The following is a 12,500-nucleotide window of genomic DNA, read 5'->3' on the forward strand; positions in this document are numbered from 1 at the left end:
CTTACTGCGAAATGAACATTTCCGTCCTTGACCCAGCCAATGATGACGTCAGAAGGGTACATGTCACCGTGTTCTGAGATACCGAAGCCAACCCATCCTATTTAATAGAGACATAAAACCAATGTAACTCATGGCCACCATGAATTGAAAAATTAAATTGACCAGAGACATCCAAGATTTCTTTTCCACACACATTATATATAATAATAATAATAATAATATATAATAATAATAAATAATAATTAATAATAATAATAATAATAATAATAATAATAATAATAATAATAATAATATACAATAATAATAATAATAATAATAATAATAATAAAATATATTAATATAATAATATAATATATATGTAATATAATAATAACAGATACTAAGTCGTGTAGTTTAACAATAACGTCAGCATTATTTATATAGAAATAAATTATATGACATTTGAATTTAGATAAGGGGAGTTCCTGAATTGTGGAAGGGGCGATAACAGACCTAAATATAGAGAAAAATGCATTCATTCAAAAATGAGTTAATAATAATAATAATAATAATAATAATAATAATAATAATAATAATAATAATAATAATAATAATAATAATAATAATAATAATAAAGATCTGCATTGTCCATAAATATGGCAATTTGTCATTTAGTTACACTTGTATAACGTTAAATAACCGTAATAACGTTATTCACTCCTACTTATTCTCTCTCTCTCTCCCTCTGCTCTCTTCTCCTCTTCCTCTCTTCTTCTCTCCCTCTTCTCACATTCTTCTCATTCATCTCATCTCTCTCACTCTCTTCCTCTCTTTCTCTCTCTCTCTCTCTCTCTCTCTCTCTCTCTCTCTCTCTCTCTCTCTCTCTCTCTCTCACGTGCGGTATACACAACATAAACATATTTATTTCGTTTTCAATTTGTTACGATTGTGGAAATTCGACACCAAAAATTATCATCATTATCAATTGGTCAGTTAATCTTACATTAAATAAATTAATCAGTTAATCAGTCAACATAAGAGCAACAATTTTCTCAATTCGTTTAGATATAAGTGTGGGATTCGAGACAGGTCGATAAATATTTGGGTCATCTTAGTCAAGGTAAAGTTGTTGTAATATTGGAGTGATAATAGCCAGTTTCAGATTGTTAGTTTTCTTTCCAATAAACAAACGAGCAATTATGGCTAGCAACTGGAACCAATATATTAGCAGAAAAAGAAAAAAAATCATAAAAGACTTGGGTCTATAGTCTATAGCCCTAATTGTTCAAGAACACTGTATCAGCGCGGACAGTACCTACTACTGTTCCAGTGCCGCTAAAATTCATCAAATACTACTCCAGTTCAAAATTTGCTTGTGTCCTCCAATAATTGAGTTTCCTTTGTTTATACCAGCTCATTCCAAACTCTCGATGTAATTTTATCTCTAAAGTGTAGAGAAACACAAATTGTGGCAGCAATAGGATCTTCACAAATACTTGTTGAAGGGTGATCAGTTTGTCCACGGTGGCAAATGTTTCATGTTTGGCACGCGCATTTATGATATTCACTTTTGCGAGATGAAACCAATCGTGTTCGTTTGTGTTTTAGTACTTTAAAGATTTGATGTGGGATTGTACTGGACAATATTTTAAGTTTGTTTGAGAGTATTTCCATTACAACAATGAGCCCATAACAATTTGGGCAGTCAGAACTGTAAATAAGTACACGTCGGGCGGATCACAAATTGATATTGAATTGAGTACTTTTAGTATTTCCATTATCCACTTATCGAACTCTGAATTTAAAAAGGCTAATTAAAATTTTGGCCAAAAAGCTCGCCCATATAGATCGATTAGAATAACCCCCATCTTGGCAAAACTTCTCAACACTAGGACTTCTTCGCAAATCCCAGATTTCATATTTTTTCCTAAATGAGGTTCATTTTAATCGATCGATATTTGAGGGAGGAGTTTTCTGGCCAAAATCTAAAATACGAGTTTGTTTGGGGTTTTTTTCAGAGTACGGCAGAACTAAACCACGTCGGGCTACCTGTAGTTTTGACTCGAGTCTGGAATATGATATGGGTCGAGTTGAATTTCCATTGGAGCTCATAGTTTTCATCCAGCTTGTCATAATAGGGGAAATTATCCGGGGTCAATGGACCTGAAAAGTGAAATAGTAGAATTACAAGTAACGGGCAGTTAGTAAGTTAGATAGTAAGACAATTAGTTTGTAAGAAAGTAAGTTATATAACGAATCAACACAAAATATAGATAGTATGCGCTTGGCTAAGAAGCTCACAACATTGCCATCCGGAAAGATAACGGACCAACACACAAAACTATGTGTAACCATACATTTTTATAGTCTGGTTAATACAGTTTAGTGAGAAGTACTCATAAATGTGGATGGCAAAAAGCAATAACAAAGACCTGAGTGACGTCAACTTCGTTCGATATATATAGGTTACTATTTATACTCACCGTCATTACTTGGTGAACTTTTATGACTGTGAGGACCTCCACTGCTGGTGCCGCTGGTTAATCCTTGAGTGTCTACTGGACTGAAGAGACCCCAGGAGCAGCTCACAGACAGGAGGACCAACAACGAGATAGTAATTAACTTATCCATGGCTGGGTTGATGTACTGAAAGATAAGATGTCAGTGACGTTAATTATTGTAATATTGACGACATGATGATGATGATGATGATGATGATGATGATGATGATGATGATGATGATGATGATGAGAAGGAGGAGGAGGAGGAGGAGTAGGAGTAGGAGGAAGAGGAAGATGAGGAGGAGGAAGAGAAGTTGAAGAGAAGGATGAGGAGGAGAAGAAGAAGGAGGGGGATGTGGAAAATGTTCCTATTGGACTGAAGAGGCCCCAAGCGAAGGGCACTTACAATAAATAGGTCCAACAGTCCAACAACGAGATATGGTTTGATGTAGTGGAACAATAACAATGTCAATAATCTTTTGTTTGAAAACCTGACCACGACGACGATGATGATGATGATGATGATGATGATGATGATGATGATGATGATGATGATGATGATGATGATGATGATGAAGATGATGATGATGATGATGATGGTGGTGGTGGTGGTGGTGGTGGTGGTAGTAGTAGTAGTGGTGGTGATGGTTGTTGTGGAGGTGGTGTTGGTGGTAAAGGTAACGCTGCAAACAGCCATGTACTTACGGGAAAAGAATTGTACTGCGGTTAAGTTAAATACTCGCAACATCGACCCCCAGGAAAAGAGCCAACACACATTTATGAGTAAACTTAAACGTTTATGGAAGCAATGAAGATGACGTAGCTCAGCTCTCTCTCTCTCTCTCTCTCTCTCTCTCTCTCTCTCTCTCTCTCTCTTTCTCTCTCTCTCTCTCTTAGTATTTCTATACAGCTTGTTAGTGATAAATGCTCACTAGATTGTATCAATTAGATTATAAACGTAAAAATTACACAGTTTTGTGTGTTGGTAGAACATTTAATTTGGTTGCGGAGGTTTTGAGAATTTTACTAAAACGCAGAGCATCACTACTCATCAAACTTACTCAAGTGGTATTACACATTGTTATGCGTTAAAGTGATGGTGCAAATATTTGAAGGTCTGATAATTGAACGAAATTATGGACTTGATTTAACACTGCTGTATGGATAGTATTTTAGCGATAGTTTGAGAGTTTTTTTCCATTACAATAATTTTGGTTATCAGACCTGCCAAAAAGGGAACGTTGATTTAAGTAAATTACATCTGCCCGCCAGATTGAAATAAAATCCAACACACAAATATTTGAGTCACTCTAAACGTCATCACCCAACTGGCGGTCCTAAAACAATTACAAAGAGAAGAGGGACTTCAACCGTAGCCATCGTTAACTTTTTGCCTGACACTAAGACCGTGGCCTTCGTAAAGTTATGGCCTGATACTGACCAAAAAATGACGTCAAAATGCCAGTCTTTTGCCACAAAAGAAAACAAATTGTGAGTTGTATTCAATAGTTCAACCAATGAAATAACTTGTTTCCATGAGCTCAACTAACGACAACTCACTCAGCGGTGCAAAAACCAAATAATGACATCAAACTGCCAGTCCTTTTGGATTTCAGTATCAGGCTATAACATAACGATGGCTATGCTAAGACCCACTAAGACCACTATTTTGACGTCATTTTTAGGTTTGTGAACCGCCTGGTGGGTTGTCTTTTGTCAAAGAAACAAGGTTGTTGACTAAGAACAGAATGAATGGAGTTGAAGCGTGGCCTTCGTTAACTCATGGCCTGACACTGACCGTAGCCATCGTGAACTTATAGCCTGACACTGACCAAAAATGACTACAAAATGCCAGTCTTTGGCCACAAAAGAAAACAAATTGTGAGTTGTATTCAATAGTTCAACCAATGGGGCCACTTGTTTCCATAAGTACTACTAACGACAACTCACTAGGCGAGCAATTTGGGGTTTCAGTGTCAGGCTATAACTTAACGATGGCTACGCTCTGACCAACGAATGACGTCAAAAGACAAGTCTTTGGTCACAAAAGAAAACATCTCGTGAGTTGTATTCAACAATTCAACCAATGGGATCACTTGTTTCATTGACAAGCACTAGGACAACTCACAAGGCGGTCCACAAACCTAAAAATGACGTCAAAATTGGGGTGTTAGTGCGTAGAGATCGAACTTATCGCCTTACACTACAACCGTAGCCATCGTTAACTTATAGCCTTACACTACAACCGTAGACATCGTTATCTTATAGCCTGACACTAGAACCCACTAAGACTTTTAGTTTGACGTCATTTTTAAGTTTGTGCACTGTCTAGTGAGTTGTCGTTAGTAGAGCTCAAGGAAACAAGTGATTCCATTGATTGAACTATTGAACAACTCACGATTTGTTTTCTTTTGTTGCCAAAGACTTGTCTTTTGGCGTCATTTTTTGGTCAGTGTAAGGCTATGAGTTAACGATGGCTACGCTACAATCTACTAAGACCTATACTTTGACGTCATTTTCAGGTTTGCGGGCTGCCTAGTGAGTTGTCTTCAGTAGTGGTCAAGGAAACAAGTGATCCCATAGGTTGAACTGTTGAATACAACTAACGATTTATTTGTTTTCTTTTGTAGCCAAAGACTTATCTTAAGAAGTCAGGCCATGAGTTTACGACGGGAAAATTTGCCAAAATTTGAGGATTGCCCTTATATTTGTGGCCGCAAATAACGCAGATGACAGCTGCGTGGTTTGAATTTAACAGTTATACCATAAAATGTGTAACTGAGTTGAAGAAGAAGTTATGTTTAATTGCCAAATCTTAAGTGTGTAATTCTAGTCAGCAATTAGTTGAAATGATAGGAAGTGCTTCGATAACACAAATTATAATAATAACATAAACAAAATCACATTTTATGAAATTAGGGAATTTTCTAAAGGGAATAATTCGAAATAATCAAAGGCAGAAGTCGTGTTTGCACTAAAACATTATACACACATCAAGAAAGAAGACACTTGCAAACATCGGTCATAACGGAAACGCTGATAAAGGGTAAAACAACAGAGACAACTTAAACTCAACCACAATAGATGTCTGGAAATGTCCTAATCCCTTTGGTCTATCCACGAACACATTGAAATGGAGTAACAATCTCATCAAACACTACGCCATGGATACGTCCAGAATCAACACAATCTACAAACTACAAACTACACAGAAACCTCAATTATAACGTATCTAACAACTTGATTTGACACAATTTCTAAAATAATATCTGTTATCAATACATATTTGTTCCATAACCCTTTTATATTTACATTCGTTATTGAACAATGTACTGCATTCTGAACCAATAAGATTGGAACCAGTGTTGTGACATCATACTTGGTACCCTATACTAGAATCACACGGTGTGTCATAATTTGACAAGGTAATTCATATAAACACTATGTAACCATGATCTTATGTATGACCGTATCAAACTTAACATAAGAATTTCCGGATATGAATATTGTAATTATTCACATCAAAATTGTGCTTGCCAGCGTAGTATTTGAAACATAGTTGTTGAAATTAAATAGTAGTATTTCCAACAGGACGGAATACATAAATACTGGATTTATTTTAAAGAAGAGCCGCAACACCATCTGTTGTATTTGCATACACAAGTTTTATTTCAAGCGGTGTCCAATGTTAAATCGTTAGCATGAAATAATATGTGATATATCCTCCAAATCGGTATCCCATGTCGGCGTGTACCAGTTGCCAAAAAGTGAGTTTAATGTTTAGGTGATCAGAAAAAGTAAAATTTTAATCCGCCTCACTTCAAGACACATTTTTTCTCCTCAAAACATCATATATACATTATAAATAAATAACTTTATTAATTAATGAATCTGTAATTTGTGAAAAAAAAAAGAATAAATTACCTTTATTTCACCTTTTCCCTAAATAGTAACGTGTAATGATATCATGTTTACAATAATAATTTGTGACGTCAGATTATTAAGCGTAAATTTCACTAAAGATCAGAATCTTTAAAAAGAGGTATCATTTAAATGTATTTTAATGTGTCTTTTATTCAGAGAGGAGGAAATATGAATCGATTCAGGGATAGAATAAATTATTTCTTACACTTGCGTTTTGGGATTCGAACTTTATTCCCAACGCGCACTCGCGAGCTCGTGTAGCGGTTGGGAACACGTCCGGAATTCCAAAAATCAAGAGTGTAAGAATCTAATATTATTCATCCCCAAGGGAATTCTTTTCTTAAGAGGAAGCTTGAACAACTTAGGAGTCCGCCACAGTGCAGCGCCGCAAAGTGTGCTAGGGTGACGTGATTTGCTCAGGCAGCCAGTGTATGTCCACCCTGAGAGATGCGGCTTTGTCTTGGCGCTTATTTTTCATTACCAAGTAAGCTGCATTGATTTGAATTGCTTGGAGAGAACTAATGTTTGTACTTGATGTTCCAGAAAGTAAAGAGTTACAATATTATAATTTTGAAAACAAAACTAATGCAGATATTAATTTTTGACAGTCATATGTTTTTCAAAATATCGTATAGAACTTTCATATCTACAAATAATTTCTCCTTTAATTGAAACACTTGTTCATTCACCGAAAGATCTGATCACAAGATATGTTATCAATTACCAGCTATCCACTCGGCTTATCCGACGATGCAGAGTACAAAAGCAGCATTGCTGTTAGAGACTATATAAATTGTGTTATTGACCAATGCGAATGGAGTGCGTATTTTTAGTGTTGTTGGATATCAGTACCGCGTTGGACAATGCAAATCAAAACAAGCTGGTTCTGTGACTGCTCAATCAATTTTAAATCTCAGAAATCCCAAATGGTTAACACTTTAGTCTAAAAAGGGATAACAGTCAATATAAATCAACTCCCTAGATAGGACAAGTGATATCGAATACCAATCAATTTTAACTTTGTGTCTCACAGGGCTCTTTTGTGTCCTCTTTTATTATCGCTCTAAAGAGCACGTCTGGCATACCTCATCAACTCATTTGGCGTGCAATGTTACCATACTTCTCGAAGTCCCAAGATGAGGGTCATTTAAATCGATCAATATGTGAAGAACGACTTTTCTAGCCAAATTTTGAAACATGTGTTTTCCAGAGGACGGCAGTACTGGTATTGACGAGAAAATAAAATAAAGATAAAAATATACAACTTGACAGCATGTATAACCGAGCCAAAAAATAATATAATTGCGAATCATGAATAACTTCGCTGTCAGCCCTGAGTTGAGTGGATTTATGTAAATTTTGTAATTTAATTCTTTGTAAAATCCAAAATTCGACATTTTATGCCAAATGTACAAAATTATACTTGAGTGATAAAAAAAGACGTTTACGTAATTTAATTTTTATCCATCAGTAATAACGTGCATACATGTTGTGTATATATATATATATATATATATATATATGTGTGTGTGTGTGTGTGTGTGTGTATGTGTTTGTGTGTGTGTGGGTGTGTGTGGGTGTGTGTCTATGACAGTGTCCTAGTTGCAATGTAGAACTGGGAATATGAAATTCGAAGAATTGGACGAATACTTCTAGTGGGCGTTGATTATGAATAATAATGTTGTCATGAATTGCGTCTCCCATGGCTCAAGTTGAATGTGGAGGCGATCTTTCTCTCTCTCTCTCTCTCTCTCTCTCTCTCTCTCTCTCTCTCTCTCTCTCACCACTCTCATGCTCTTTCTTTCACCCTCTCTTTCTTTCTCTCTCTCTCTCTCTCTCTCTCTCTCTCTCTCTCTCTCTCTTTCTCTCCAACATATTTATCTCTCTCGCCCGCTGTCTCCCCTTTCTAACTCAATTTCTCCCCCCCCTCCATCCCTCTAGCTCTCTCCCTCTACCTCTATCTTTATCTCTCTCTCTCTCTCTCTATCTATCTATCTATCTCTCTCTCTCTCCACCTCTCTCACTCACTCCCTTTCCCCCTCTGAATCTAAAAGTTACAACACGAAACAGCCATCTGTTATCTATCGTAAATAGTCAACAATATATAGGGTGCGAGAAAATAAAAGGCCCCACTTTGGAGATCTGTCATTTTAAAAGTAATAATAGTAGACATTTAGACACAATGATAATTTAGTATTTAAATAATAGCCATGTGAAATTTCTAAAACATTGACTAAGCAGTTATTATTTTACAAGACTTTATAAAAACGTACCCTAAAAACATAATATCAAAGTTACATCAGGATTTCAAAAAGCTCATACGTGATCGGTCAAACCGCCGTTTTGTGACACTACAGCCTGTAGGCATTTTTTTCCACGAAGCAATTGAACGACGAATATCATCAATAGTTATTCTGTCCCAAGCATCCTGGATTGCTGTTTCCAGTTGCTCTTCTTTTTGTCTGCCCTTGTACACAATGTTTGACATTATGGCCCAAATGCTGTAATCCATAGGATTAAAATCAGGGCTCATGGGAGGCCATTCGTCTTTTGTTATGAATTCAATGTTGTTTCCCACTAAGAATGTTTGTCAGGATACAGTGTTAAGCAACCTGGTAACAGTTTTTCCTTAAGCAGTACTATATGTTTTTGTGCATTCACTTTTGTTGTTTTGGTATCGATGAAATGGAGACGGGTTTTGCCGTTCCAACTAACCCCTCCCGAAACCATAATTTTTTTGAGAACCAATTACTCTCGTGGTAAAGTCTATCCAGTGAAATGTCAGTTTTACTACTACCGTACATAACGGCATTATGACTGCTTCTTGCAAGTTCAATAGTAAAAGTCATATGCTTAACGCCGTTGTGGGTGAATTTGTATAGTAAAGCTCTTGCTCGTGTTTTGCGTTTTCTCTTGACGTTTTCAGACTTTCTGCTGGTTTTGATTCGCTTGAAAGGGCGGAGATTAAGATCTTTTTTACAATTTGCCGTACGAAAAAGTCACTTATGCCTAGGACACCAAGAACTTGACGAGTGGAGAAATGGGATCCAGAATTGTCTACTTGAGACAGAATAGCATCTTCCACAAAGTCGATATTTTCCTCTACCCTCGCTGAACGGGGGCGGCCACCACCATTTTTTTCTATGAATTGACCCTTCTTTTCGTACTTTTGTAATGATTTTGTTAACCGTCCTGACTGACCAGTTCTTATTCGGAAATTTTCGAACAATCTTTTTACCAGTCCAACCCTTTTCCTCGAATAATGCTTTAATAACAGTTTTATCTTCCTCAGAATAAACCATGACTGCTAGTTGTCAGTTTTATGAATTTTGCTTTCTTGTTTTGAGTGTGTGTTCAACACAGTGCAAATGCGTACAATGAAACAGGAAGTAAACGGGGTGAGCTGCACCCTACCCTTGCGGCAAGATCTTGTCCAGCTTATCGACAGGACGTTCAAAGTAATTCATGGCGCGAATTTCTCGAACTCTTGATAGGACAATTTTAATGATGTTCTTTGAACAGCTATAACTCTTGAACCTTTCATTCATTTTTCTTGAAATTTGATATTCCTAAACAAAATTTGTTAGATTCACAGTGTGCAAAATTTTGTGATGATTTATAAATATTATCATAGTTTTAAAGAGCTCTACTTTGGGGCCTTTCATTTTCTCGCACCTGATATTTAAATGTGTAAAACGCACATTGTAATCTCGTTGTTATTTTCCCTTCGATAAATAATGCAATATAGAGAAAAATAAAATGACTAAGAACGCACTATTATTAAAAATTGCCAGAGTGGTTCTATTGCAGGTGTCATATTTATAACTGTAAGCCAATTTTCATGCTTTCAACGAGAACTCCCTTTACTAATATGCTAATCACAATGTTGATGTTAGTTACATATTCATAAGGTAGACGATGATTTTACGAAATGAAAAATTAAATGTTAACAACGCACGGACTAAATTTATGTTGATGAACTCGCCTTTCAAATTTATTCATTGTGGTTTGGAGGAATTAATGATTTATGAGTTTGGGTTTTAATAATTCAGTTGGTAAAGCGCAGGTTAACAAATGAATAAAGGTTGAGGATAGGATTCATTCATTTTCTTAATCTTTTCTAATTGATCAGTATTGATTAGGTGATTGTATCTGTTAAATTTGGTAAAAAGTAAGGCTATGTGGTCTTGTGGTATGACACTCGCTTTCGGATCGGAAGGTCCTGGGTTCGAGCCTCGCTCGCGCATAGTTGGGTCCTTGGAGAAGGCTTTTTACTCACATTCTCTCACCGTACTCAGGTGTAAAATGAGTACCTGGCCGTTAAACAGCGTTGTCTCTGTCCGAAAAGAAAATGTAATATCGCCTTAACGAACTTCATGTCCCGTCCTAAATGTTAAATTGGTCAGGGACCCCTTGTAAAACCCTTTGAGCACGTTTAATGAATATTGCGCTTTATAAAAGATCAATTTAATGTAATTTACTTTTACTGTGAGTTAGACTAGAGTTTAGAGTGCTCTCCATCCCTCACACACACAAAAAAACACAAACTTATCACATCTCTCATATTTTTATCATGATTTTTATTTTAAAATCCAACCCTCCCCCTTCGATATAATACCATTTTCACACGAAGGGTGATACATTTTGCTACTGCCCATGCGTAGAAGGAACGACATTGACGTAGCTCAGCCCTTTGTTATTATTTTGTAAACAACCAAGTAGGTGATTAATTCTCACTAAATTATATTTTTTTAAAACAAATATTCCAAAACATCAGTTGACCACGAAAAAAACCTCGAGATCGACTGATTTTTGGGATGTTTGTTTTCTTGTATTTTTCTTGCTTGCTCTGTCTGGTACCGTTCATACACACTTGTTCAGTTCTTTATCTTACATCGGTGCCTGCTCCTAAATTTCTTAATTTGAGTCAACTGTTGATAGTAGTCCTTCAGAGCCATTAGACCCATGGAGCCGGAGATTATCCCGCTTTCTATAGCGTGAAACAGACAATAGCAATTGCTTGCTACACTTTGGATAGAATGCTAGTCTATCGAAGTACTCTCCGCCAGATCTAACAGACCCAGGTGCCCAATCACTGTTGGGTGAACCGGGGTGGGGGGGGGGGGCAGAAAAAAATATCGACTACACCCGGGATCGATCTCGATCCCTTTGCGTGTGAAGCGAGTGCTCTACCAACTGAGCATTCAAGGCATTATTCAACGATTACGTATTTACTAAGAAATGGTAGTTTTCCTTTGAGATGGGTGGAGTAATCATTATTTTAACTCAAAAAATTATATATATATGTATATATATATATAATATATATATATATTAAAATATATATATATATATATATATATATTATATAATATATGTATGATGTATGTATTTTATATATATATATATATATATATATATATATATATATGTATACATAATATATATATATTTTATATATAATATTATATATATATATGTGTTTGTGTGTAATATATATATTATATTAATATATGTATATAATGAGGACAAACGTGAACTCAATTGCAGGTCCGATAGGAAATGCTCTCAAACCAACAAAAAATATTATTGTCCATATCAACAATATTAATTCGAGCCCATAATAATTGCAGTCGGTAATCAGACCTGCAGATGTGTGTACCTAGATGATGACGAATATAAATAGGGAAAATTGTAATATATTCTCGACTCTGAATTATTTGTAAAACTAATTTGTACTGTTGAAACTGTCGAAATAGCAATGAATGTCGGACATATTAAAAACATTGATAGATGATATCGATGCATAAAAGTTACAAAGAGCATTTAAAGGTTTTAAAAGTCTATAGAGCAGTAAAGTTAGGTGCCCCAAACGTAAACAATAACAAGTTGCTAGTGATTTCCGTTAGGGACCGGAATAATTACGCACAATATAGGTCTCCATTTTGATTTGAGTTGTAGGCAATACACTTTCAGTATTGAAAATATTTTACATAAAATCTAACAGTGCAGAAAAAATAATATAAGGCTAAATTATTATGAAAATCAGGCGCCCAATAATTCCTCGTTTTGTTCACACCAGCGCAATAATTTGCT

General features: G+C 35.7%; 2 protein-coding genes across 3 annotated transcripts in view; one reads left to right on the forward strand and one right to left on the reverse strand.

Moving 5' to 3' along the window:
• The window catches only part of LOC144980098 (putative deoxyhypusine synthase), a 196,978-nt gene that overhangs the window by 108,000 nt on the left and 76,478 nt on the right, over nucleotides 1–12,500 (forward strand). The window lies entirely within an intron of this gene.
• LOC144980191 (uncharacterized) overlaps nucleotides 1–12,500 on the reverse strand; it is a 122,380-nt gene that overhangs the window by 82,213 nt on the left and 27,667 nt on the right. Inside the window, exons 4-6 of the mRNA XM_078927765.1 lie at nucleotides 2,463–2,625; nucleotides 2,029–2,142; nucleotides 6–97 (exon numbers count right to left, since the gene is read on the reverse strand). Coding sequence (XP_078783891.1) covers nucleotides 6–97; nucleotides 2,029–2,142; nucleotides 2,463–2,625 — 369 coding nt within the window. The remainder of the gene's footprint in view (nucleotides 1–5; nucleotides 98–2,028; nucleotides 2,143–2,462; nucleotides 2,626–12,500) is intronic.

Source organism: Berghia stephanieae, chromosome 9 (genome assembly GCF_034508935.2).
Source record: "Berghia stephanieae isolate SIO BIC M18660-M18661 chromosome 9, UCSD_Bste_1.3, whole genome shotgun sequence".
Classification (NCBI taxonomy): domain Eukaryota; kingdom Metazoa; phylum Mollusca; class Gastropoda; order Nudibranchia; family Aeolidiidae; genus Berghia; species Berghia stephanieae.